Below are 27,931 nucleotides of genomic sequence, written 5' to 3'. Positions count from 1 at the left end.
TTATCATTCTGTTACTGTAGATATTTTGTTTTTGTTTTTTGTTTTTGTTTTTGTTTTTTTTTTCCCTTTGAAGTGAGATTGAAAATAGCCTAACTGGAAAGACCAGACCTAGGATAGTGTCAATTGAAAAAGGCCCCCAAATTTCTAGAAAAAAATAAAATCACAATATTTTCAAGTGCAAGTAAATCAACCACGCATAGATATTTTTAAGATGTTTTCCTTATTTTTAAGAAAAAAATAATGGTTTGCACAGGTAAATGATCCCATGTTTGATAATTCAGGAATTCATCTTTATTTTGACTATTTTTTGTTCTTTTGTTTTGTTTTTTTCTCTATGTGACATCTAGAGAAGCATAAAAAAACGCTGAACAAGAAAAACCAAACAACAGAAAGTAAAACCACTGCAAGCACCAAGAACAAAACGAAAATGAGCACAGCAAAAAAGATTGTGGCAGCACAAAAGTCAAGAAAATGCACGTGTGATCATGACTGGCCAATCATCAACTGATACAACATCCAAGAAAAACGCTCCAATCACAGCACCTCCACGAAACTTGACGGCAATTGTCATGCAACCGATTCTTAGCCTTGTTACATGACGCCATCATGTCACACTGTGAACTTTGAGTTGATTTGAACTTACGGATGGGGGACTTTTCTCCACTCTCATGTGATTACGTGAACTTTATTCCTAGCTCAGCGCGAGACTGTGGTGGATTTGACTGGCCCTGGTTGGGTTGTTGGAATTTGATTGAATGACAAAAGAAGAAAAGATTTATATATATATTTATATATGTAGAGAGAGAGAGAGAGGACAAGAGAGTGTGGGTGGGGGAAGGAAGAGGTGGGGCAGGGCAGGTGGGGTTGGGGAGTGTGGGAGGGCAGGGAGGGCTGGGATTCAGGTGAAGGAGGGCAAGGAAGAAGTTAAAACAAAATTAAAAAGAAAATATATTTATACAGCACCAGACCACAGCATCAATCTAGAAGCTCTGATGAGAGAACAGCAGTCAAATCATAAGAGAACTGAAAAGAACTCAAAGGATGGAGTAAGCCAGCAGACAAACATGGGCACATCAACACACACACACGCACACACACACACGCACACACATACACACATACACACACACGGTTGTTTATGCAGACACATGATACACTGTGAACAGAAGCAGAACCTCACACAGGGCCACTAAGGGCATCCATCATGCGTTGGGGAGGGGGGCATGAGCGGTTTGGCAAGGGGGCCAGAAAAAAATAAAACAGCCCCTCAAACCACCTTGGCCAGCAAGCAATCTCAGGGAGCAGGCGCTCTGGTTTTCATCACCCTTGATTCTTTCTCTCCCCTAGGGGTGGCGCTCCCCCCCTCCTCAGCTTTCTGTGACTGCAGCCTGTGGGCCAGCAGGGGATGTCTGTCAGGGTGGCCCTGGTCAGCTGGGTAGGTCAGAGGCTTGCTACAGTAACTGCTGTGTCCACGGGGTCCATCTACAAAATGCTTTGCTGCCGTAGTACCACCCAGGCTGGCAGCAGCTCGGCCCTCCCACCCTGTGGACCCACCCTGGCCACCATCCTAGAGAAGGCTACAAGGGCACCCACTGTGGAGGTTATGGCCCGCCCCCGCTTCAGCTCCACCTCAAACTACTTTCCTCGGAACCTGAGCAGGGTTCATTTTGAGATTTGGGGTAAAATTCATCAATGTTCTTGGAATTCTAGAAACATGCCTTGGCACTACTAAGTTCATCTTGCAATTGCTTTCCCCTCTTTCTTTGCTCACACTCTTTGCCTTGCTCCCAAGTGGCCTGTGTAGACAAACTGAGGCTGCATCTAGGCACATGAAGCCCTTCAAAGATTCTGCAGCCCTGACCCATAAAAGGGCCACATGAGGGGCTGGAGGATGCCCTGCAGGGGGCACATGCAAGGCTGGAGGGTCCCCTGCAGGGGGCACAGAGGTGAGCGCCTCCAGCGTCTGCTGCTCCCACTCTTGCTCTGCTGACTTCCCCTGCTCCCCACACCATCCTCTTTTCCCACCCCCTCACCCCACACCCCTCCATGAACAGCTTTCCAGCCTGGCCCACTGCAAGGCCTCAACCTTCTGCTTTCTTTCCTGGTGGAACCCTAAGTGGCTGAGAATGAGCTTTCTTCCCTATCGGGAATCATCAGATGATTCAACTTTCAGTTGATTTCTCCACCCCCTCACCACTTCATAGTCCTCTGCCACACCTGGGATTTGGGGTCCCTAGCTCCACGCCTCCCCATAGTTATCTTGAGCTTGCACTGGATGCCCTGCTCCCCTGTGGCACTCAGGCCTGAGCCAAGGCCTGTGCGCCAGGTTGATCTGCAGGCTTTCGAGGCCACAGGCTTCTACATACAGCGGACTGAATCACTCTCACCTTTATGATTTCCTTCAGGGAGGGAGGAAGGGAGGCCTGGGATCTTAAAATGTCACTGTGGATGAGGGGCAAAGTAACTGAGCCCAAGCCTGGCCTCCAGCTCAACCTTCACAGACGCACCCCAGACTCCTCCTCTGCAGACCCAAGCCTGCCTGCCCACGAGGGCTGGGTTCTTTGTTCTTCCAGCATTGGATCTCCTTCCCCCAGATCAGGGACCGTCCCATGCCCACCAAGTCCTGAAATGCCATTTCCAACTCCTCCCAAAAGCCCTTAGACCCACCCAGGATGGCCAATGGGCAGGTCCCATTGGCATGGGAGAAGAGGCCTAAGGAACTAAGGAGGGTATTGCCATCAGATGGGAGCTGTGGCAACTGCAACTCAAGGACTCCCTGGGACTCTCCTCTTTCCCCCTCCATTCCAGCCCTGAGCCCCTCATGGGCATTCACTCCTTCCCATTCTGCCTGCTCTTCCCCCAGTTTTAGAGTACAGCTGCCTGTCAGGGCCAGGCACTGTCCTGTGTACTGCAACACAAACCTGAATAGCACACAGCCCCTGTCCCTAAAGCTCAATCTAGGAAACTTCCTCACAAACACCCTCATCTCTCACACATGCATGGCCCTAGACACATAATACACCCTCACACTCAGTCCCTGAGGAGCCCCCAAGACTCCACAGGCTCAGGCTCAGCTGGCTACTCTCTTCATTAGGATGCATCTCCTCTTCTGCCTATGGGTGACCCCTTCCTGGCCACTCTTGGGGTGGAGGCTCACACAGGCTCACAGCCCTAGATGTGGCAATGCGATCACTGACCAGCATGGTGAAGCCCAACTCACCAAGCTGGGTGAGGAAATTATGGCGAGGCTGAACCAATTCAGGTCTCAGGTCCTAAAATGAGCTGGACTCAAGCAAAGGAGGGCCAGGACCAAAGCCACAGCCCAGCCCTATATAGGTCAGACTCAAAGAAGCCTGGACCCAACCCTTCCCAAAAGCATACTCAAAGCCAGAGTCACAGGACTCACTGGGGTCAGGACAAGATGCTTGGTGCACTCTCCAGCCATAGAACTGGAGTGCTAGGAGTCTGAGAATCTGGCCTGCTGCTAGGGCCCAGTGTGTCTGGTAAGCGGTGGCAGAACAAGGGGCTCAGAGGCCAATCTCTGAGCTGGGCGGGGCCAGGCTGGGTGTGTTCTGCCCGCTGGCTGTGGACCTGGCCATATGCATGTTTTTGCTTACTCTTCCTGCCTTTGCTTCCTTCCTTATTTAGTTTCCTGGCAAAGATTGCTTGGAGAAACTCCCCTCTTAGCACAAGACAACAAACCCAAGCCGCCAGACAGGTAGGACAGTGGGGAAGCAGAAAACCAGCTAGGAAGGAGAGTCACTGACTCCAACCCTGATCCCACCCCACCCAGGACCTTGCTTCATGGAACCAAAGCCCAACTGTACTCCCCACAGCTGCCCTGCCTGGGCCCCTCTCCCTCCCCCAGGTCTGCCCCACTCCCTTCTGACTTGGCCTTAGAAAACCTGCACCACCATGGGGCAGCTGCCCCAGCCCTGAGGTCCCCCTTCCACCTCCCACTTTGCTCCCAGCTATGGCTGGTCCCTCAGCCCCTGCTCAGGCTTCCTGCCCTTCTGAGCAACCCTGGGGCTGCAGCTCAGGACTCAGCACGAACGAATACCCTTTACTGGCCTGTGATAAGCAGGCAGTATTTTAGCTGCTTTTTTGTGCCTTTTCCTCCCTCCCTGGCAGTCCAAGGGCAGCTACTTCTCACTGCAGTCCCCAAGGCTGCCTTTAGAAGCTCCCTATCTCTTCTTAGCACCCTCCTTCTATTAGAACTTCCAACAGTCTTGGGCTGGGAAGCCTGACAGCACCATTTGCTAAAATGCTGTCTAAATGAAAATTAAATGTCAACTTTACTGTAGGAGTTATGTCACATCGTAGTTTTTTTACAGGACTGCTTAGTAGAAAGGAGGTGGTTAGATGGCTGACCCCAGAAAAGTGAGGTGTCATACATGCTCCCTCAGGACATTCAGGATACTCTGGGGTGATGGGTTGGGCTGAGGGTAGGGTGGGGCTTCTCATCCTCACTCGAAGGGAGGTAGGCTCCCTGGCTTCAAAGCTTGGCTCTGTGACTCACTAGCTGATGGGCAAGCTACTTAATCTCTCTATGCCCCATATGTGAAATGGAAATACTAACACTACCTACCTTATAGGTAGTTGTAGCTATGTAGTTACATCTCCTAGTTGTTACCTCTCAGCATTGCCTGGTGCATGGTAAGCACTGTGTGAAAGTCTAGGGTTCTAATCTTTCTGCCTTTTGCATGCCCTGGTGGAAGAACCCACTTTGTGTTTTAAACCACTCCTCCCAAGCCCCAACCCCAACTCTGAATGCCAGCTGGTTCCACCCTGTGGGCACTTCTGACTTTATATCCCAAACAATAAACCTGCCTTCTCACTCCTTCATCTGGGAATTCCTCTAACCTGGAGGTTTTACCCTGGCTTGAGCCAAGGAGCCTAAGACAAGCTACTTTCAGGGGTGCCCCTTGGAATCTCAGGGCATGACCCGGCCTGATTCATATCCCCCTACCCCCAAATCCTCTAGTTGACTCTAATACCTTAGTTTCATTAATGAGAAAAAAGAAGCCCAAAGAGGACAAGCACCCTAACCCAGGTCACACCTTAATGGCAGAGCTATGCTGATTTAAGAAAAAGTGTTCTACATACAGAAAAAGAAGCTTTCATGAAACCGTCCCTCCATTCTTATGGAAATGCCCCCATCTGCAGGCTGCCTCCTGGTGTCCCTGTGTGCACAGAGCCAGAAGCTCCTTGAGGGCAGGGATGGTGACTCATTCATCCTTGCATCCCCAGCACTGAGCCCAGTGCCTGGCACAAGAAGGTGCCCCAACTCTGAATAACATGTGTGTTTGCATCTGCACACAAGCCAGAAATGGGCAAGGATGGGAAACCAGGAGGCAGGAAAGACTGGTTTTGCTTTTCCAGGATTGCAGAGAGTGGCGGCACAAGCACTCCCCCAGAGAGAAGGCCCCTGCTCTCAGAGGGTGCAAGTTGCTACTTCTGGGGGGAGGGAGGGTGTTCTGCTGGTGTCTGTACCCCAGCACTGGGTGGAAGATTTGAGGGGAGACTGAGAAGCTGGAGACCTCCCTCCCAAACTCTGGACTCTGAAAGTCAGCTTAAATGTGTAATTCTCACATGCCTGATCTTTCTCCCAATCTCTCTGTTCTTCCAGTGATTTGGGCCAAAAGCCTGGGACTCATCCTTGGCTCCTCTTTCAAAATACATCTAGAAATTAATTCCTTCACATCTCATCAACTGCTGTGATGCTGGACTGAGTGGTCCGTGCAGTAGATCTATGCTTTGGCCCCCTACAAGCTATTATCAACATAACAGCCAGGGTGACCCCACTGAAATTCAAGTTACCCATCACTCTTCTGTTCAGAACTCTCCAATGCTCTCTCCATCTCCCAATTCAGAGAAGAGACCAAAGTCCACATAGTGGCCTTCAAGGCCCCACACCAGGTAGCCCTCCTCACTTTCTCAGCAACCCAGTCTCCTGCTGTTCCTACCCCACTTTGCAGCCCCACCTTGCAGCCTCCATGCTGACTGTTCCCTCAGAGGCAGGGGCATGGCTGCTCCCCTCACCTTCTATGCTCCAATTCACTTCCTCAATGAGATCTACACTGTCCATGTGGTTTAATTGTAGCCAAGAATCTTGACATACTAGATCATATTCTTTGATCACATGTCATTGTTTATTGTCTGTCTCCACCTTCTCAGTCTTGCTCAGTGCTGAACCCCAAGTACCTAACACAATAGCTGGCACACAATACTGCTGAATAAATGGAGGAACATGGGCAGGGAGGGGCGGTCAGAGGGCAGCAGGGTGCTGAGCTGGAATGGCCCGAAGGGAGCCTTCACCTCTGCTCTGTGAAGAAGCCGAGGCTGCAAGAGCCACAGCATTGGGGGAAACCAGACTGAAGGTTGACTTTTGATGTCAACCTTCTCCCCCCATTCTTTCTACCTGGGGTATCTCCCCCTATTCTTTCTGCAGGAAGCACTTTGCTCAGGGGAACACTTGGGCTGGAAGAGGCGTGGCTGACTACGTCTTCAGCTCCTAGGCAGGACCCAGCCCAGCAGAAAAGGTAACAACTACCACTCATCAAGACCCATGTGGGGCAGGCAGGCCTGGGATCTCAGTGCTGTACCATCACCTTCCTCAGCTGTTGTCCCATCCTGCTTTGTTTCTCACTCAAGTTCCCTTTGAAAGATCCTGTCCTTCCTCTCTTCACTGAGCTATGGGGAAAGAGAGGGGTGCAGGGGTCAAGTGTCTAAAGACCATCAGCCCTCCTGGAAGAACTGGGGAGGAGAGAGCTGGGGGTCAGGGAGCAGGTCCCGCGGGCGGCTGCAGCTCTCCTGGGTAGAGCCTGTTCTGCCCCCAACCTCTCTCAGCCTGAACTTGCCACCTGTTCACCCCAGGGTTCTCTGGCCAACAGGACTGCCAATGTAGACCCGGAGGCGCAGGCCCAGGCCTCGCCTCACCTGCCCGGAGTGGCTCCCTCACTCCTGCCCCTGGTGGCCCTGCCACAGGGAGATGGCCAGGCCCATTTCTGCCGGGGTGACGGCAGCTCTGCGCCTGGCCCGAGGCGCAGGGCGAGGAGCAGGTTGAGCCGGGCGCAGCGGGTCCAAGGCACCAGTGAGGGTCCGGCCCACGGAGGCCGGAGAAGGCGGCGGGTCCGTCTGGTTCCCTCCCAACCCCCGTCCCCGCGCCCCGGCCGCCCCCGGTTACCTGTGCGAGTCCTGGTCTCCCCCGGGGGACGCTCCCGCCGGCGCTCAGTACGGGCGATTGGCGTCTTTGGGCCGCTTCAGCTGCACCTTGAGCCTCTTCATGCCGATCTGGAAGCCGTTCATGGCCTGGATGGCAGTCTGCGCGCTGGCCGGGTTGTCGAAGCTCACGAAGCCTGGCGAGACACGAGGGACGAGGGCCTGGGTTTCCACGGGGCCGCCCGGGGCGCTGCCGGCGGGGAGGGGTGGGGGGACAGGGGGGCGGGGCGGGGCGGGCCTGAGGCTCCTCCCCTCGGCCCCCGCCCCCGGCCCCGCCCCGGTGCCCGCCCCCCTCCAGCCCGCGCACGCGTGCGAGGCTCCTCCCCGGGCAGGCGCTGGCGGGGCCCCGGCTCGCGGACCTGCGCCTCGTCTCTGGCCGCGCCACTCGCCCGGCGCCCGCTCCCCAGGTAGGGCCCGCGGCCGGGCGGCGCTCGAAGAGGCGCCCGCCCCCCACCCCCGCCGGCCCCGGCACCTCAGCCCTCGCCTTAGCGGGAGAGGGCGGACACACCTGCGGGTGGAGGAGTTTATGGGACACTGTCCTCCCTGACAGGTGGGGGCCTGGCAGCGCGCGGGCACAGGGTGCCGGCCTGGGGAGAGAGACGAGTGCGAGGGGCCGGGAGGGAGGCGCCGCCGAGAAACTTCACCGCCGGCCCGGCCGCCCCCCTCGCCAGCGCAGGTGCCCGGCCGTCGGGGGAGGCCCAGAGGCTGAGCTCTCGCAGCCCCTCCGCCCCCACTCCCGGCTCTGCCCGCCCCGCCAGGCTCCTGGTGGGCCCTGGGCGTCACCTCGCCCCGGGCGCCGTCGGCACCTCTCTCCTCCACGCCCTGTGCTGTGGACTAAGCACGCACCAGCTGACATGTCCGCAACAAGTAACAAGACCATCAGTGCAAATCAGGCCACAGGCCTCCGTGCAGAAGCGCTTCCCACGCGTTCACTCCTGTGCCCACATGGGATGCAGAATCTTGCGGCTCCCAGGCCCAACCGCGCAGGTCCCAGATGGGCACCGGTCATGTTCCCAAAAGGTCAGAAGTCACCTTTGGGGAACTCGGAATGCATCTCCTTATACAGACAACATTTTACATCAGCATTTCCCAAACTGGCCCTAATAGGTGCTCCTCGAGAAACGTCTTGTGTGGTCAGGAGATTTGTAGCCAGACCCACTGGGCCAGTCCAGCATATCAACAAATAACGTCCCCTCCCTCACCGAGATGTAGTAAATTAACTTTTATAGTTTTGTTTAATCTAGTATTTCCTTGAATTTATTCGACTTTAGAGGCCTTTTCTCCCGTAAAAAGGACTTAAGATTCTGCAAAATATATGAAAGCTTGGCGGGATACCGAGGCCTTCCCATGAACGTGCCCGTTGTGTACTGGTCCCCAAATGGCCATTAGGTATAAGACAGATGCACAGCCACCCCGGAGTGAAGTAGAAGTTAACTGTTAACTGTTAACTGTTAACTTCTCAGTTAACTGTTCATGGTACCTCGGGGCTGCCTTGGGACTTCTCTCCAAGAAAGAGAGCCCTTCCTCACTTTCCCTACCTGGTGGCTCTTTTTCCCTCTTTCCCTCTGCCCCAGATGCTGCCTCCATCCTCTCTTACTTTCTCTCCTCTCCTTCCTGCCTTGCTCAAGTTTGCTCTGCAGCCGAGCAAGCACAACAATTGGTCAGCTGGGCCCAGAGCAACAAAACCAACCTCTGTATAAATATAGATACCAGAATAAATAGGGAGAATTTCAGCTGATCCATAGTCGGAGATTCGCCTCCAGCCATGTTTCCACCAGCTCCCCCTCAGCCCCTCCTGGCCTGTCCCCACCTCCACTGACCTGTATGTCTAATCACCAAAGTCAAGTCCTCAGTAAACCAGAGCAGTTTTCAAATATGTGAATTGTGTGTTGATACTGCTTTCCCCAGAATAAGGAAGGTGGCTGGACAAAAGCTGTCCCTGCCAGGACAAGGTAGCCTGACTATGGGGGACATGCTGCCCCTCATTCCTCTTATCATCCACCTCAGCTCAAAGAAGGGAGGGGAAAGAAGATAAAAAGGGCTGGAGGAGCTGTCTAGGGCACAGGTGTAGAGGCAGACAGAACCACTGTGTGTGGGGAGCAGAGAGGAAGTTCTGGAGGAGGGCAGAAGCCCAGCCTTCCGGGAAGAGTTCAGAGCTCCCCAGAAGCCCAAGAGTTGAGGAGGAGTCCAGGGTCCAGGGAACTTTTCTTCCCTTGAACTGTTATTAACTGGCTAGCAGTCAGAGCAGGATCTCTCCCCTGCAGACTGGAGGCCCCTGTGGCAGGGCTCTGGGCACTGTCACCCAAGTTCATGCTTCTAGGACCATCTTCCTTCTTCCAGAGCTACCTCTCCTGCCCTCTTCCTACCCTCATAAGGTTTCTTCTCCCAGGCCCTGTGGGAAGACCCACAGGTAGAATCCCCCCATGGTATCCCCCCAGCCCTCCTTCCGACATAGGAACTTTTCTGCTTGACATGCCCTCATGAAGGTCTCTGGAAGATTCGGCTCATAAATTTACATGTATGCTTATAAAGAGTGAATGTGGCCTTTGAGGAGTTCTCTTTAACATAGCGCCACTTTCACAGCAAAAATAGCACTTTAAGAACAAAGGGGACCTAGCACTTCCTGAGAGTCTGCCCTGGGTAAGCTCCCTAATAGCATCCCTGGGGCAATGATTCAAATCCCTTTTACAGAGGAAGCCAGTGAGGCTCACAAGGCTAAATGACTTGCCCATGAGGGAATGCTGAAGTTAGGTCTCACTTTATTTTATTTTTGTTTATGTATTTATTTTGTTATTTATTTTTGAGACGGAGTATTGCTGTGTCGCTAGGTTGGAGTGCAGTGGTGTGATCTCGGCTCACTGTAACCTCCCTTCCTGAGTTCAAGCAATTCTCTTGCCTCCACCTCCCGAGTAGGTGGGACTTCAGGCACCCGCCATCATGCCCAGCTAATTTTTGTATTTTTAGTAGAGATGGAGTTTCACCATGTTGGCCAGGCTGGTTTCGAACTCCTGTCCTCAAGTGATCTGCCCGCCTCGGCCTCCCAAAGTGCTGGTATTATAGGCATGAGCCACTGCGCCCAGCCTAGGTCTCACTTTAAAGGCCTCTGTGATATTGGCAGAAAGCTCAGCTGCCTGGTGAGAGAGAGAACCCAAGTGGCTTAACCAGGAACAGCTGGGCTTGACCAGCATCTCAGGAGTCTGTCCTTTTTTCAGGGCTGGTATGCTTGACATCAGAAATTTGTTCAAGAGAGGAGAGCTAGATTAGAGGTATACAAGGAATGTTTCTTTAAAAAGCAGGAAGAAAAAAAATGTAGTCCTGGCTAATTTAAGTGGGCTAACAGCTTGAAGAGGATAGTGCTTAGAGTAGACTGCGAGGAAATGCCTTTGGAAAGCCGGGCTGCACCCACACCCGGGACAGTGCAAATGAGCCAAGTCTGGCTATGGCTGGAGACTAAACCTGTTCCAGCAGAGGCGCCCAGAGCTTCCTGGGCTCTCAGCAGTGCTCTTCTCATTTATGTGACATTTGGGACTTACTTAAAGAGCAGATGCAACTGATTTCCAGCTTGTTGTTTTTACATACATAATTGTAATTCATAAGGAGAAATACCAAAGAGTGGAGGCCCGCAACCCTGTCTTTTGCTTTTGCTTTTGCTTTGTTTTTCCACACCCAGAGAGAAATGAGCTGCTGGGGCAACTCCATGCCATTGAAAGACCACAAGTTCCCTGTGGCAGCTCCAGAGGGGAAGGGACAATGGTACAAAGATCTTGACTACTTTAGGGAACGTATTCTGAATCCTCAAGCCTTTCATGATTCCAGAAAGTTGGACTCCAGAGTGGAAACTCCTTAGCATGTGCTTCCTGATGCTGCACTCCTGTCTCCTCTCCCCTCCACCACCCCCAAGCTGTGACCTGGGTTCCCTGGCAACACAGCCTCCTACTCTCTCCTCCCAGCCCCAGAATCTGGGGGTCACCCTGGAGATACTGAGTTTCTGGCAGACTCAGCTCTGGTTCCATATGTGGCTCTCTGGGGACTGGACTCTTCAGTCCTCATGACTTATGAAAGGTCTGGCCCAGAAGGAAGGGCTGACAGAGAAGGATGAGGAGGTCAGAGGGCAACAAGGAGGAGTGGAGGAGAGATGGTGAAATGAAATTCCAGGAGGAGGTCTGACGCTTCCTAGATAGGGTTGCCAGACTTAGCAAATAAAAACACGGGATGCCAGTTACATTTAAGCTTCAGATCAACAATAAATACTTTTTTACTGTAAGTACATACTTATACTAAAAATGGATACTTTGTCTATCTGAAATTCAAATTTAACTGGCCATCCTATATTTTATCTGACAGCCATACTTCTGGATGCTTCCAAGTTTTCCCTCTCCCATCTAACAGCATGCCCTGGGCACATTTCCGACAAACTGTATTTTTATTACTCTCAGCTCAAGGATCTCCCACCGTTTCCACTGCCTACTACACCCCACGAAGCATGCCCATCTGCGTAGTGGAAACCCCCCAGCACAGACAGCGCACCCCCGTGCCTGGTCTCCCTCTCACTGTCCTCTGGCTCCTCTCACCCCAGCCCCATGCCTTCCTCATCCAATTCTCCCCACCTGGAGTTCCCTCCCTTTCTTTTTGTGTATTTATATCCACCTGCCTTTCTTGTCGCTTCATTATTAGGTGCCTCGCAGATTTCACTGCTGTAAACATAATTTTCATCTAAGCTCAGTGCTTAGGCTTCCTGAGGGCAGGGACCAGTCTCCTCTTCCTGACTCCTCAACAATACCCACCTCTGGTGGCCTGAGGCAGGTGAGTGGGGAGGGCAGGAGGGGAGCAAAAAGCAGGGTAGACAGAGAAGGAGTTGGGGCAGGACAGAAAGCTGGAGAGAGGAGGCCAAGGGGCGGGCAGGAGAGGGGCCTGGCTAGGTTATTGCCCTGTCCAGGTGTCACACTCTGCTTTAGCCTCGGGGCTCAGGCCAGGCCACTCTCACCATGAGAAGAGAGGGGCTACTGGGGGAACGGGTGTGGCTGGGCTCTGCCTGCTGCCCCTCCTACCCCTGCTCAAAGCGGCCCCTTTCCCTTCTTAGTCGGTTGGAATTTGGCTGGAAGAGGAAACCCATTTCTTGGACTGGGAGTGGGAGATGGGGAGCCAGGTGGGGTGGGTAGGGAAAGCCAAGAAGCAAAAGGAGTAGTGGGAGAGAGAAGGGTGAGATGAGGCTGGCAAGGGCCATGGAGCAGCTGGGGCGGGGGCAATGTGAAGGAGCAGGTTAAAAGCAGTCGGACACCAGTAGGTTGGTGTGAGCACCGCCCTGTCCTAGGTGAAGCTAATTGGTTTGTTATCTTTACCCACCAAAGCATTTACTTTGGTTAGTCGCCCGATCCACAAACACTTTCGAGGAGATGACATTACCGAAAGGGAGGAACATCTGCATCAGCTCAGCGTCCCCAAACTCCTGGGGCAGATGGTAGATGAACAGGTTACAGCCCTCGGGCCCTGCGGTGAGGGGAGGGGGTGGGCGGGGGAGGAGGGATGGCGGGGTGGGGGAAGAGAGAGACAGAGGAGAGGTGAGCGAGTTAGGCAGCACAGCAGGGAGGGGTGGGGGCAAGGTTAGGAGGGGGGGTCTCATTCCAGATCCAAGGGAGCCCCAGAAGAGGCAGGGATGCTGAGCCCCAGGTCTGAGCTCCGGTCTCTGCTCTGCCCTTGGGCAAGTCACTGAACCTCTCTGTGCCTTGGTTGCCTTTTCTATAAAATGGATCTGTAGCAGAGTCTTGGAAACCCTAGGGCTCCAGGGGCGGAGTCGACCTACTGCTGTGTCTCTGGAAACCAGGTGCTGAGGATAGGGAAGGCCCAGGAGATCCGGGAGGTCTCCCTCCTGCCCAGCCCCTGCTCTGGGGGGGACCAGGGTATCCCCTGGGGCAGCTGTGTCCTGTGCTGGGGAGACACCCCACTTTCCCCTCTCGCAGGCCAAGCTCAGACTCTAGGACTTGGGTGCCCATCCTCCCCCTGGCCTGCAGCCTCCCCTTCTCATCTGCCCCTGATGGCCCAACTGTCCTGCCCAGTTCCTCACACCCAGGAAACCAAGATTTATCCTGCCTCCTCCTGTATAGGTGCGTAGGAAGGGCTGCAACCGAGGCTCTATGATTAGCCAGGGAACCCTCCAGCCTCATGACATGAATGTTCTTCATTTCGTTACCACAGTAACAGCCCTGTGACTTCGGCAGCACAAACTATGTGTCAGGCTGTTCTGAGCACTTTACATGTCCTACTCACTTAATCCTTACAGCAACCCTGTGATGTGATTATCATCATTGCCACTTCACAGATGAGGAAGTCAGGCCCAGAGAGGTTAAGTCACCTGCCAAAACACACACAGCTGGGAGGGGCCTGGAGCCAGGACATGAGCCCAGCCTCTCTGTCTCCATAGTGTGAGTTTTCTCCCTCTTGCGACCAAAAAATCTCAATACCCCAGACTCCCTGAACACTAAGCAGGGCTTTAGCTTTCTAAAATTCCCAATAACTATTTACCTGTTTCTTTTGAAATAGTCAAAACACTCAATTTTAACTCTTTGAAATGGAAATCGTTCCAAGATGTGTCTTAGATGGCATATGCCACTTATAATTTCATCTTTTAAAGGGACCTGTGGTCATTTCAATGATGGCATCCAAGCTGTGGTGGGAATGGGAAGGAACCAGCTGCACCTAGCGTTGTGTAAGAAGCAAGGTTCTGACCAGAGGCTGCTGGAAACCTAGGCGTGAGCTGAACAGTGAAGACTGTAAGGCACCGACATGGGCTGCTGCATGGCTTTTGCAGCCAGAGCCCACCGTCCTTGTTCTCCAGGAGCAGTGAGGCTGCCAGACAACCCAGTTCTGGAGCAAAGACTCGATGTAGAGACTCTGCACCTTCTCTTCTGCTCCTCTACCTTCCACTCTCCTCCTTTTCTCCATCTAGTTCTACTCCCTCGAGGTTCACAGCCTAGAACAAAAATGTCTCCAACCCCTAAAGCTGCCCAAGGAGCCACTGGCCTCCTCCCTCCTTGCTGCTCGCCCTGCACCCTCTGCCCACCCAGCCCTCTGGCCTCCCCTCCCTGGACTGCTGGCTCCCAGGCATCCTGCCAGGGGACGGCGCATTCAGAACCAGGCACAAATGTGCTCCCTCACCCCCTTCCGGGGATTCCTGGTGCTGGATACCCCTGAGCTCTGGTGGCCCTCCCCTCACCCTGTCCCCTCCGACCATGCTGTCTTCCCACTGGCTCATGCCCTGTGAATGTGCCCGCGATGGCCCCCAGCTCCCCATACCCTCCCTCTCTGAAAGAACCTCCGGCCTCTCCCTGCTCGTGCCCGAATCCACACTCCGTCCTCTGGGGTGGGGCTCTTTGTCCTTTATGTCTGGAGGTTTTTCTCTCCAACCAGACTGGCTGCTCCCAGGGGCATGCTCCTTCTTGCGTCCTCCTGCCCAGCCCCCTCCAGCCCCGCACACACCTTCCTTCCTCCTCCCATCCTCACTCTTCCAGGCCCTGACTGCTCCACCCCAGGCTGACACCTGCCTTGACTTGGGGCCCTGGCTCTGAGTTCAAGTTCTGCAAGCTGCTTTATGTGGAAGCTACATCTGTTCTCCTTAGAGATAAGGAGCCTTCACAGACAGGGCCCACAGGCTCAATCCCATGTGCACGGTGTGTGGTGGAGCCCCAGGGATGACTCTCTAGCCCAGGCCTGACAAAGAAGCCAGGGCAGCAGCTCCAGTCCCTTCCCCCGGACAGTGAGTCCACACGCTGTCTAACTCCAGCTACCTCCAAGCCGGTCTGCACTCCCTCATTCACAGACGACAGAACATGCAGATGGTGGAGCTGGCGGGACTTTAGAGACCAATTTGGTCCAGGCCAGCCTTCTGAGAAATAGTGAAGCGGAGCTGCAGAGACAGAAAGCAGCTACCCCTGACCACCGTGCAGCCCTGGCAGAACCACTGTGGCAGCCATCCCTGAGGGTAACCTTGTCCAATCTGTGGGGCAGATAGCCTCTGGGGAATTCAGGCATCTGTCCATTTTCAGGCTTAGCTCAAAGATGAGGAGGTGGCAGAAGGGTCCTCCCCTGCCACCAGAATATCCTGATATTTCCATGACTTTCCTCATGGGGAGGGGACCATGATATAAAAAGGCCAACTCTTGGCAGGGCTGGAGGAACACAGCCTTCTTTCTTGTCCATGACTTGGACAACTTTGTGGGACACGGTTGTGGCCAGGCTCCAGCCCACCTTGCCCCTGTCTGTCCCTGGCCCCATGCTCACCTTGGACTCTGCAGCAGCTGTACTTTTGCTCCCGCTGTTCCCCCTGCCTGGACCACCTGCCTCCCCAGTTCTATGTGCTGCCAACCTCTGCTCATCCTTCCAGACCCACAGAAGCCTTCCTGATAAACCACTCTCAGTGCCATGCCTCATCCGCTCATGCTGTGCGGCTCTGTCGGTGTGTTCCTCTTCCCCATCCCTTGCTTCCCTGGGGTGGCTCAACCCATGAACCATGGCCTGGGAGAACAGGGACAATGGCAGCAGATCCCACCACTCCAAGGAAAGGCTGGAGACAGGATTGGCCACAGAGGGCCTAGACTAGGGAGCAGGGTATGGTGGGGCAGGAACTGCAGCTGCTCAGAGATGGAGAGAAGGAATGAGGAGTTCAGAGCTACACGCACAGGATGGTGCAGAGTGTAGGGTGGGAGAGGGGCAGGACGGCCCATGGGAGTCTGAGTTTAAGGCCTGCAGTAGGGGCTGTCATGTGTGTTGGGCAGGGTAGCATTGACCTGTAGCTGTGTGAGGGGTGGGGCAGGATTCAGAGACCCCTGAGCCAACAGGCCAGAGTGATTCAGGGAGCTGACAATGGCCTGAAACCAGCGGGAGAAAAAATATCAGGGCCTGTGGGCACAGCTCTGTGTTCTGGACCTGGAGCGGTCAGCATGGGGACTCCTGGATCCCACCCCTTGTGGCCCCGGTCTGACTGATGAAGGCTTGGACTGTGGGGAAGGCAAGGACAGGGTAGGCCCAGGGTTGCAGCCCAATGAGGGGACCACCCCCACCCCCACTTCACCAGTGGTAGCCCAGTGTCCCTCAGCTGCAGCAGCGTGCGGCACGGTACAGACTGGGCCTTCCTGTGCACCTCTCTGGGTCCTGTAACTTGGCACTCCTGGGCACGGGAAGCCCTGATGCCCCCGATCTCAGAAGTTGCCTGCTGGGTGTGAGCTGGGGCGATATGCCTCATGCACAGCCTTGGAAGGGGTGGTAGCTTGGTAAAGAAAGGGCGGTGTGCACAGGCACTTGCAGAATGGAGTTTAGGGGCAGACTCAGCCGGCTTGGTCCTCACACCCCTCCACAGAACGCTCCCCACTCTACCTACTTTGCTGTGAGGACACTGAGGCTGAGGGGATAGAGTGATTTGTTCAGAGTCACAGGGGAAGGAGGTGCCAGAGTCCCACCCAAAAAGGTTTTCTCTGAAGGCCAGGCTCTCAGCCAGGCAGGCTGCGGCACCTGTTTGGGGTCTGAGGGACCTGTCTGGCACTGGGGCCTGTCAAATGATGTTGGACCAGCAGACTCTTGAGGCCCTTTCCAGGACTAATCTACGTCGGAGGGCTCCAGGGCACTGTGCTGCAGGGGCTGTGAGTCAGGCTTTTGGAAGCCACCGGAAGGCTCTGACCACAGGGGCTGCCAGGGGCAGACTTGGTGCCTCACTACCCAGTGACCGTTTCCATAGGGGTAGAGAGGACGGGACCTTGTTAATGTCCTGTCCCTCAAGCTGAGCTCTCTGTGGCAGGCCCACAGAGCCCCAGAGGGTGGGCCTGTTCATCCAGCCTCCTGTCTTCCTGCTTATGTGGATCCCTAGGCACTGGGACAGGAAGACACAGACTGGCATTCTGTGGTCCCTGGCAACTGACCCAAAGATCTTGCTGTTCTGCCCTGTTCACACCAGGGCCTTTGGACACAGCTTTCCAGGATCACCCCCTTCTTTCACTAGGCCTGCACTAGGGCATTGTCATCTCTTCTCATCCTGCCCACGCAGTCCTGCCCTGGGAGCTCCACCTGCTTCTCCTGGTCACTCAGAGGGCGCAGCTTCTGTGGGTAATGAACTCATCTCCCTCTCCCATTCCCCTCAGCCATGAGCCCTCCTACTTCTCCCCACCCTCACCACTGGCCAAATCCTGCCCACCAGAGGAGGGGGATTCTTGGACCCCACCTCCTCTGGGGCTTCCCTTCCTGACCCTCTCAGCCTGCTTACCATCTTTTCCTCAATGTGCGCAGCTATCAGAGCTGGTTCTGCAAACCACCATGTTGTGGGAGTCTCATCTCCCAGCTATGCTCCCTGGGAACACAGTGGTAGGCCCTCCAGTGAAAACCCCCAAGGATGGGCCTCTATCTCCTCTGGAAGATCAGAAACTCCCTGGGTCAGGGACAAGGCCTCCACTGGCACACACATGCCTAACCTCTGCTAGGTTCTGTTTAAGGGATGGTTCAAGGGCTTGCCAAGGAAGAAGCACAAACCCAACCATTCAGAAGCGGTTCTCATAAACCAAGGTTTCAATATGTGAGCTCTGTGTCAGGCCAGCAGCAATGATTGAGGGGAGTAGGAAAGGTGCCTTGTGTGGGACCTGCCAGCACTCAGGGCATTCTGTTCAGGCCCCTGCCCTAGGCCAGACACCACTCTGGTGTACAGAGCTGCCCACAAGAAGTGGACCTCTACCCTTCAGTTGGAGAGCGCCACTCCTCAAAGCCTTGCTGTCTTCCCTTGCCCACCTCAACACAGCACACAAACGTGGTCACCTTTCCAACACACACCCCAGCCCAAGGCCCAGGTGAGCAGCCTCTTTGGGGACAACTGGGGTAGGGAGGGGCCCAGGAGCTGGCCTGCAGACTCACCTTCTCTCTGCTGCTGGGGGATCATTGGAGGCGGCTGAGGAAAGGCCTGGCTTATCTGACCATAGGCAGCAGGGTAGGCGGCTGCTGGAGGCCCAAGACAAGAAGCAAGAGCCGGCGACAAGGCAGAGAGTGGAAGCAGGAAGAAAGAGAGAGATTTCAGTGCAGGCAGTAAAAGCAGATCAGCCAAAAAGCGCCCTGCCACTCGGCCACTTAGGACAAAGCCAGCTTTCAGTTCCCGGACTAACAGAGAAGTTGCAAGGTGAAGAGTGGAAATGCGTGTGTGGGTGTGTGTACGTATGTGTGCGCATGTGTGTACATTACATGCATACATGCATGTACATGTGGGTATGCATGTGTGTGCGTGTGTGTACATTACATGTGTACATGCATGTGTGTGGGTGTACGTGTGTGTACATTACATGCATACATGCATGTGGGGGGGAGTGTATGTGTGTGTGAGTACGTTACATGCACACATGCATGTGTGTATGTGTTTGTACGTGTGTGTATGTTACAAGTGTGCATGCACGTGTGTGGGTGTGTGTATGTGTGTGTACGTGTGTGTGGGTGTGTGTGCACGTGTGTACATGATGTTAGTGCACGTGTGCATACATTACATGCATACATGCATGTGTGTGTACGTGTGTGCACATGTGTGTGCATTACATGTGATCATACGTGTTTGTGTGTGTTTCAGGGGAGGCAAGTTGAATTTGAAATAGTGGATAAACCACATGTGTGCATAACACACAATCATGGATAATTAAAAACACCAAAATGGCCTGGGCAAGATCACCCCATGCCACCTAGAATCCACAGGAAGGTTTTCCCACTTCTCTGAGCCACAGCTGACTCCTGCTGGCAGGCCCTCACTCCCACTCAAATGGCACCTGTGTGGGAGGTGGGCGGCCACCTGAGGTGTGGACTTGGCCTCTGGGAAGCGTGCCAGGGGGTAGTCCCCAGGAGCAGAGAACTGAGTTGGATAAACTTGATTGTCCAACTGGAAAGGACCCGAGGTAGGACAGGAGTGGCCAGCTCCCTCCTCTGCCTGGCTTGGCTCCCATAGCAGCAGATCCTGAAGTCAGAGCTCAGGGGACCCAGGAGGTGACAGCACCTCCTCTGGGCTCCAGATGTGCCAGGCCAGCTTCACCTCAGTTCCCTCACCCCTTGCCAGGCAGCCCCACTGCATTCATGGGAGACAGCACTGGCTCTTCTAAGCACAGGGAAGAGAGACTCTGATCAGGTCAGGCAGTAGGACACAGGCTAGGCAGGGACGATGATGGGGTACTGTGTCGTCCAGGGGTGAGAGAAAGAGAGAAGCCTGGCTGACAGCTTGGCTTGCGCTCAGTGACCCCAGGTCCTCTGCTCACTCAAGGCTATCCCTTCCCACCTCTCTTCCTCTGCTCCCTGTCACCCCTGCTGGGACCCCATCCTGCTGCCTGTGTGTGAGGAAGGGGATGGGGAAACAGCATCTCTTCTAGAGGCCCTCCTTCTCTCAAACCAGGCATCTGTGCTTCCCGGGCCAGTGACTGTGACCGTGGTGGGCACACCCAGGTCCAGCCTCACCTGTGGTGCTGTTGTCAGACCTGGTGCTCCTGGGCAAACCGGCCCTGGAAACTCCTTGGGGAAGGGAAATCTGGCCTCAAAGACAAGTAACTGCCCAGCAAGGGCAAAACTTCCACCTGGCCTGCCCACTCGCCTGAAGTTCTGCCCATCCCCACTGCAGGGGCACTCTAGGTGGCCCGCTGACAAGAAGGCAGCCTGGAGGATCTCTGGCAGCACAGCCCTCCCTCTTTCCACTCTCTCTCCCCACCCCATGCAGTGCTGGCCCCAGGTCTGAGGGGGCAATGGTGTCACAGGCGTGGAGAGGTAAACGGAGTTGGGGAAGGAGCCGTGGGGACGCGTGGATACTAACGACCTGCATACTGCTGCACTCCGGCGTAGGCCTGCTGCAGGGGGTCCGCGGCGGTGGGGCTCTGCGCTGTAGGGAGCCAAGGGGACAGAGGTCAGCAGTGCCCACCACACTGGCCCTTCCCCCTATGCCCATGAGGACAATGATGTAGCTGCACTGCCTTTTCTGGCTACTGCAGGCTCTTCCCTGGGGCATGGCATCTGAGACAGAAACCCTGAGTGCCTGGACCCTCTGGGGGTCACCTTCCCTAGCCCAGCATCCTTGGCAGGGTAGATAGTTGCCCACCCTGGCTGGGGGATGCAGGCTGCAGTTGGTCTAGGGTTGGGGTAAGATGGGGACTCATGCAGAGCACTGTGGAGGGTTGGGGAAGAGATGCCAAGGAAGCCTCAACACTGAGATGCTGGCTGGGGGGACACACAAGGGGCCCAGCCCTGCATAAGGGCTATGGGGAAAGGCAGAGGGGGCTGGCAGCCCCTAAAGGGTGAAAGAAAGGGCAAGAAGGCCTCACACTACCGCTTTGTCCTCCTGGGGCCACTGTGCCTGCTCACAAAGAGGGACCCGCCCTCACTGTCAGGGAAGCTGCACCAGGCATGGAGGTCTTCCACCCCTAGCCCATGGCCAAGCTCCTCTCAGCAGGGACCAGCTATGCAAATGGGGTCTTCCCAGGAGACTGAGAGAGGGGTGCTGCCCACAGAACCGAGGAACCAGAAGACCAAGGACCTTCCTCCTATCTTCCAACACTGTGACCCTGGGATGTCTCCCGCCCAGTGGGAAGAGAGGTCCCCTGAACCAATACTTTGGCAAGAAACTCAGGGAAGCTGGGCTGAGGGAAAGGCCTGGTTCCCTTCTGTTGCCTTTGCTGTCTCTGCAGAAGCTGTGGGCAAAAGCCTGAAGCATGGGCCAGCAGTAGGCACTGGTTTTGGTGACCAAGGCTGGTAGTGACTAAAGTGGGAGTGGGCTGGCCTTGGAAGCCCAGAGACGTGGTAGAGGCAGGGACTGCCCAGAGGGAGGATGGAGCCCTAGGATGCTTGAGGGAAAATTAGATAACATGCAGTGGCAGGAAGAAACTACCTGGGCTTATCTGCCTGTCAACTCAGGCCAGCTAAGCTAACTGGCTATGCCAGGCTTTGGGATCTTTAGTCTAGGAAGAGTGCCCCAACTTCCCTTCTGAGCATGTTTCCCTGAGTATCTCAGTAAACCTCCATTAGAAAAAGAGCACCTGGGCTGGGCACAGTGGCTCATGCCTGTAATCCCAACACTTTGGGAGGCCGAGGTGGGTGGATCACCTGAGGTCAGGAGTTTGAGACAAGCCTGGCCAACATAGTGAAACCCCGTCTCTACTAAAAATACAAAAAAAATAGCGGGCATGGTGGTGGGCGCCAGTAATCCCAGCTACTCAGGAGACTGAGGCAGGAGAATCGCTTGAACCCGGGAAGTGGAGGTTGCTGTGAACTGAGATCATGCCATTGCACTCCAGCCTGGGCAACAAAAGCAAAACTCCATCTCAAAAAAAAAAGAAAAGAAAGAAACAAAGAAAAAGAGCACCTGGGCCTGAAGGGCGCCCAGGGAAAAGCCTGGGGCAGAGGTCCCTAGAGACAACTGGACGGTAGGTTCCATAGCCCCCAGGAGCAGGATGCGGCAGGGCAGTCCCACCCATGAGGGCTCTGCTCAGATGTGGGGAGCTGAAGATTAGCCACAATGCAGCCTCCTTCCTGCCTGGGGACGTCCCAGTCCCACACCCTGTCCCTCTATTTCCCCCATGGTAGAGGCTGGAGCTGAGGGCTCCTCAGTGGGATGTGCTTGGCAGGGTGGTCTCCTCTCTGCCTTCCCTCTGCCCCTATCCTCTGCCAGCCTCTAAGCTCTATGGAGACAGAACCATGTCCAGATTGTGCTCTTGGTCTTTCCAGTTATTCACTCATGCAGTGTGTTTGTGCAAATTAGAAAAGGGTGCCCCTTCCTTTGGGCACACAGCTTGGTGCCCTTATGCAAAATATAACCTGCACGATTTGCATGGCAGTCTCCAGCACAGTGCCAGGAACATCATAAGCATCTGGCAAATAGTATGATGAAAAGAATGAATGAACAATCTTTAATGTTTGCAAGAGCCACCCCTTCAAGGGTGTTTATATGACAGTAAAGGCCACACTGTGTGCATCCAGCAAGAACCCAAGAGGGGAGATCAGAAAAGCTACCTGGGGCTAGGAAGCAGAGAAAAGCATTTATGAGACCCTCTCTACTTCTCTGACTAACGACCTCATTAGTAACTGCCAAAGAGTGAACATTTTGAAGGATCTCGCTCATTACAGTGGGTCCAAACTCTGCATTTAAAGATGGTAAATTAATTTTTTTAATGTACTACTTTTTTCCTTTCCTTCCCTCCATCCCTCCCTCCCTCTTGCTCTGGCAGGGAATTGTTTATGAGATGTGGCAGATTGTTACAAATGGGGGAAGAAACATTTCCAAATTCCACGAGGGAAATAGCTCACAGATGCTGGAGGGGGTTGGGAAGGAGCAGGTTTATCAGGATCCAGAGATCCAGATGGGCTTGTGGGCAGGAAGGGGTGGGAAATGAAGACACCCAGATGTGCTGGGGATGCCACCTCCCAGCCCATGAGCCTGAGACTGGTGGGCTCTCTTCCACCCCCAGCTTGCCCAGCTCCACCCTGCCTCCCTACAAGCTTGGGGTCATCATCTTTAAACAACACTCCAGATCGTTAGAGCCTCATCACTTCACTCTCTAGACTCCTCTGGCCTCTTCTTGGTGCACTGAGGAGTATATTATGGGGCAAACTCTGGAATGGGGAATGGGATCAAGGACAACTCCAAGTTCAAAGTCAGGAAATTCTCCTCTCTTTCCCTCTAGTACACTGATCTTGCACTCTGCTGCTGGTGGGACTTGTATATACTACAAATGCCTGGTCTGCACTCCAGATAGGGAAACAAGAATGTCTGGGCTTATGTGGTTATATAAAGCCCTACAGTGGATTCTGATGGGCACCGAGAATGGGGAACAGGACCCAGCCCCTGCTGCCAATCCACCTTGGGCTGGCCTGCCTGCCCTGTGTGCCAATCTCCTTACCACCTCCACTCTTGCCAGGCAGGTCCCTCCACAGGAGGGTGTTCCCTGTTCATCTTCACCTCTCTAATTCCTGCCCATCTGTTAAAGCTCGATGATAGCTTCCTCCTTGGGGAGGCTCTTTTGGGCTTATTCAGCCTACAGAACTCTCCATTCATTGGGATCTTTAGCATTTCAAGTCTGAGAACACTCACTCTGGATCAAACTTAATTCTGCCTTATTGTCTCATCTTTCTGCAGACTTAGATTGTGTTCCCAATGGACTCTGACTTCCCAGGTGATAGGTCCATGTCCTGCCCTCCTTCTTGGGCCCCCCTTTCCTAGCACAAACTGAGTACTTACTGATACTTATGGGGACTCTAACCTCATCCTCTGCCCTCCAGGAAGTAGGGCGGCACTCTCCACATCTGGGGCACGTTGCCCTTGTAGTCTACTACAGGGCTTTGGGCCCAGCTTCCCTGCCCTGATAGCAGCCCATTCTCCACACTAGGAAGAAGAGCTGCTTCAGGTAAACTGGACACTCTCACCCTGTGAGGACGGCTAAGTTTGAGGAACAAAGTTAATCAGGAGCAGGCCTCCTGGATCTTTCTGTGTGGCAGACTTTTTGATAAGAGTCCAGGAGCTGTCCAAGGTGCTGGACTGTCTGTGGTGCTGAGCTGTCCAGGGTGCTAATCGCGCTTTTGCGTGCAGCAAGGGATTCGACTGGTCTGTACTAGACAGACTGCCAATCGTTGTATCTCCCTCCGCTCCTTCCCAAAAAGTATTTTCCTACTTAACACTACCCCTGATTGTTCTTCTAGTTTCTATCCCCTTACTTCTTGTAGGTTAAATTGACACTCAATTATTTTGCACTTACTGGTCTCTCTACATGGTTGTACAACTGCACCCAGTCTCCTTTCTTTCCTAAGGGAGCATCTGGAATGGGATTCTGTCTCCCAGATCAGAATGACACATCCCCAAGGGTAGGATTTGGGTCTCATTTCTTCCATCATAGGTTCCCTGAAGGAAGATTGGAGGCTGGCCCTCTCTCATCACACTTGGGGTTTCATCAAGGAATGGACAGAGGGCAGGAGCCACATCTTGTTATAATAGCAAGGGCAGGGACAGCATGGATAACGAATGTGCTGCATAGGGAAATAAGTGCTAATGGATGTGCTTACCTGGGTAGGGGTGGATGCCATTGGCGAATACAGCTTCTGCAGCAGGTTGCCCATTGGCCTGTGGGGGGAGGCCAGTGAAGCCGTTCACCCCAATGGGGGACGGGATGCTAGGCACGGCTGGTGCAGTGATGCCCGGAGGGGTGCTGCCACCTGGGATATTCCAGGGATACAGAAGGGTGAAGGAGGAGGGGAGGCAAGCAGAACAAAGGTGAGGAAGGCCCACCCATAAAGCTCCACTCAGCTGTTTCCAAGGACATGTGGATAGACTTGGACCTCACATACCAGCTCAATCTTATCTATGACCCATGCCTTGGCTTATCTCCCTATATGAAGTGACTTCACCTATTCCAGTTGTATCCATCTTTTAAGGCAGAGTCCAAATTCCGCCTGCCTAAAGAAGATTTCTCTGACCCTGATCGCTTGTCCTTAGGCAGCACATAGACTACTCTCAATGCCCTTGACTGTAACCACACTTGGTCTTCCTTCAGTTCTTTTTTTTTTGTCTTGCTCTGTTGCCCAGGTTGCTGGAGTACAGTGGTGCAATCTCAGCTCACTGCAACCTTCACCTCTTGGGTTCAAACAATTCTCCTGCCTCAGCCTCCCAAGTAGCTAGAACTACCAGCATGCACCACTAGGCCTGGCTAATTTTTGTATTTTTTAGTAGGGTTGGGGTTTTGCCATGTTGGCCAGGCTGGTCTTGAACTCCTGACCTCAAGTGATCCACCTGCTTCAGCCTCCCAAAATGCTGGGATTACAGGCACGAGCCACCATACCTGGCCCTCTTTAAGTCTTTTTCAGTGCTCTTACTCTCTCCAGCTAAGGCTGAATGAGCTGGTCTTTACTTGGTCACTAGGGAGCTGATATGCCTCTCCAGGAAGAAGTTTTTCTGCTCAAATGGAGTAGGTCTTAATTCTGGCATTCTCTTGTACTGAGGCAGAGAGGTTGTTATAGAGCCCAGACTCAGCTCTAGCTCATACACAAAGAAGACACCTTGGCCTCCTCCAGTTAAAGCAATAGTAGTGGTCATGATGGTGAGAATAAAGTTGGGGTCAAATGACAATATCCTGTGTCCTTCCTATGCCAGGTGGGTGGAACCTGAGATGTGGATATTATGGTGTACTGAAAGCCCAGAGGCTGGAAAGGGCCTTCCTCTCACGTAGGAAGCAGGGTCCCTCTGAGAACATGGACCTGAGGTTGGCCCACTGCCTGGGCTCATGTGTATCCCTTGAAGTTGGGGATCAGATGTGAAGGGTAGTGTTCAAGTTGAGCCCATAGATGGCACAGTCTTTTGTGGCTTTCAGCTGGGAAAGGAACATCTCTCGGATGTTAGGAAAGTTGCCGCTGTGGCCTAGGCACAGAGAGCCAAGGAATCTCAGTGAATGAGAGCCTGGGGTGCAGGACCAGCCCTTAAGACTAGACTAGAGTGTCTCAACTTTGACATTATTACCATCTGGAGCCAGATATTTCCTTGTGGTGGCTGTCCTGTGCACTGTAGGATGTGTAGCAATATCCCTGGCCTCTACCCACTAGATTTCAGTAGCAATCCCCACTCCCAGTTGTGACAATCAAAAATGTCTCCAGACACTGCCAGATGTCCTGGGGATTCGGGGGCATAACTGCAACAGTTGAGACTCACTGGAATGGACAATAGCCAAGATTCAATCAAAAACATGATTTGTGAGCTGGGTCATTTCCAAATTCCTGCCCCTTGATAACTCTTGTGGTTCTCTCTAGCTTGTTGCATAGTTGTCTTAGAAAAAGCCAGTGAGTCTAGGTTGCGTTAAAGGAAAATGGGGAAAAAAAAAAAAAAAAAAAAAAGCAATACCCAAATGGGTTCCTTCTGTGCTTGGGTCAGGGACTGAACAAGGCCACAGAATGGCCAAGGCTCTTTTCTTCATAGACACTGTAGGGAGATGTCTTCATGTCAATTTCTTTCCAGGTCTCTATTGTTAGTAGAGATCAAGATACGTTGTTTCCTGATAAGGTTAAACAGCTTGAGAGAAAGCCACCCCACCCTGAAATCACACCCTAGACTGCATGGGTCCCACATCTCATCTTCCCTTGGATCTTCAGGGATTAGGACATTTTTGAGACAAACTGCCAGAAGGCAAGGCCTCTTGGGCCCAGACACTATGTGCTTTTGCCACAGAATGGTCCGCTGATAGCTGAAATTAGGTCCCAGCCTGGGGCCAGCTGTTCTCCCACCAGGCCAGACCCTGTGTTGGCACCTGCCAGCTCACCTGAGGTTGGGGTCATAGGTGCGGCCGCCAGGCCGTTCATGTTGAGGGCCGCCATCTGCTGCATCTGGGCGGCAGCGAAGGCAGCCATGGGGTTCAGGTAGCCGCCCTGCGCGACTGATGCCATCAGGGCCGCTTGCTGCTGCATCAGCTGGGGCAGAGGGAGTGGAAAAAATATCACGTGCTTCCAGGGGGCATCCCTCCCTGACAGGGGCCTCAGCTCCTGGAGACCAACCTCCCAGGCTCTGAGCCCCAGACACCCCAGGCAGTCTCCCACTCCAGCAGATGCCTCTCCATTCTTGCCCTGTACCTCAACAGCTATTAGAGTCCACCGCCCTGAGAGATGACTATGTTTCAAAGTAATGCTAGGGTCTTTGGAAGTCTAAAGTTGTTGTTAGGGGCAGGGAAAGAGACTGGTTCCATGGGTGCTAGTCAGCCCTGTGTACGGCCTGTCATTCGTGGGTAAGCGACATCCAAAGCACTAGAGACATGCGGGATGAGCCTCTGCAGAACTTAACGTAGCACAGGTTTCTGTCCAGAATGGTTTTAATTTGGAGGTTATTGGTAGAAGTGACAGGAGAATTATGAATAGAACCCCAGGAACCCCTAGAGTTGTCACAAAGGTGAGTGCAGACAGGGGAGGCTGCGGAATGTGGCCAAGGCGAACAGTGCTGCAGAAGTGAGGTAAGCCTCCATTTTCAGACCTAGAACCGTGGCTGGCCTCAGTGCCACCCACATGGGGGCTGTGGTTACCAGTCTGGAGGCAGCTCCAAGAGAGGCTGACAGAGTGGGCCCGCATGTGGAAGAAAGAAGTAGGTGGGCCAGAGGCCTGAGGGGATATTGGAAATGTGGGTGTGTAGGGGTTTAGGGCACCTCACAGGAGCCCTGCCAGGAGAGACCAGAAGGCCTGAAGTCCCGTTTCATGGAGTGGGGGTTGTTTGCAACCAATGACCTGAACCCCCTCACCATCTGTGCTTCCCAGGGTTCAACGTTGATCTGGCCGAGGGGAAAAGGCTCAGGGTAACCCACGTTTCTGTGGGGCCTCTCTCAGCTCTGCCCCTTAGAACCAAGACAGTAACCCACCTCCTCCTGGCAGCCACCCCAACTGGGCCAGCCTTCTTTCAAACCCTTCTGAAGTTACACTCCCCGGGTTCATGGGTTCATTCCCGGCCCCTCCTCACTCTGGAGGGAAAGGGGGAGGGACAGAGCAGAATTTTCGGTTACATGTCCTGCTCTCTGGGGCTCCCAGGGGAGTGAGCTTGAGAACCGCTGCCCGTTCGCGCTGCCACTTACTGCCTGAGCGTAGGCGCCGTAGGCCCCGAACGGGATGGCCATGGGGTTGAACATGCCCATCTGGCCAGCCATCTGCTGCATTCGCCGCATCGTGCGCTCCTTGTCGGTGTCGGCGAACTTGACCACCAGACTGGACGAGGCTCCCTGCG

At 53.9% G+C, this 27,931-nt stretch overlaps 1 protein-coding gene across 43 annotated transcripts in view; it reads right to left on the bottom strand.

Moving 5' to 3' along the window:
- Positions 1 to 27,931, bottom strand: part of CELF4 (CUGBP Elav-like family member 4) — a 318,992-nt gene that overhangs the window by 2,001 nt on the left and 289,060 nt on the right. For 4 of the 43 annotated variants that reach the window (XM_073006366.1, XM_073006367.1, XM_073006371.1 and 1 more), the window contains exons 6-12: positions 27,783 to 27,926; positions 26,493 to 26,640; positions 24,253 to 24,402; positions 20,021 to 20,086; positions 18,106 to 18,189; positions 12,565 to 12,708; positions 7,187 to 7,358 (exon numbers count right to left, since the gene is read on the bottom strand). In XM_073006366.1, the coding sequence (XP_072862467.1) occupies positions 7,231 to 7,358; positions 12,565 to 12,708; positions 18,106 to 18,189; positions 20,021 to 20,086; positions 24,253 to 24,402; positions 26,493 to 26,640; positions 27,783 to 27,926 (864 nt within the window). In that variant the 3' untranslated portion in view covers positions 7,187 to 7,230. Of the gene's footprint in view, positions 1 to 674; positions 729 to 7,186; positions 7,359 to 7,729; positions 7,809 to 12,564; positions 12,709 to 18,105; positions 18,190 to 20,020; positions 20,087 to 24,252; positions 24,403 to 26,492; positions 26,641 to 27,782; positions 27,927 to 27,931 lie in introns of those variants that run through there. The other 39 variants (XM_007974213.3, XM_007974225.3, XM_073006377.1 and 36 more) reach the window with 14 other exon arrangements.

Source organism: Chlorocebus sabaeus, chromosome 18 (assembly GCF_047675955.1).
Source record: "Chlorocebus sabaeus isolate Y175 chromosome 18, mChlSab1.0.hap1, whole genome shotgun sequence".
NCBI classification, from domain to species: Eukaryota; Metazoa; Chordata; class Mammalia; order Primates; family Cercopithecidae; genus Chlorocebus; species Chlorocebus sabaeus.
The sequence above is the reverse complement of the archived record's forward strand: the minus strand, read 5'-3'. Positions and strand labels throughout refer to the sequence as shown.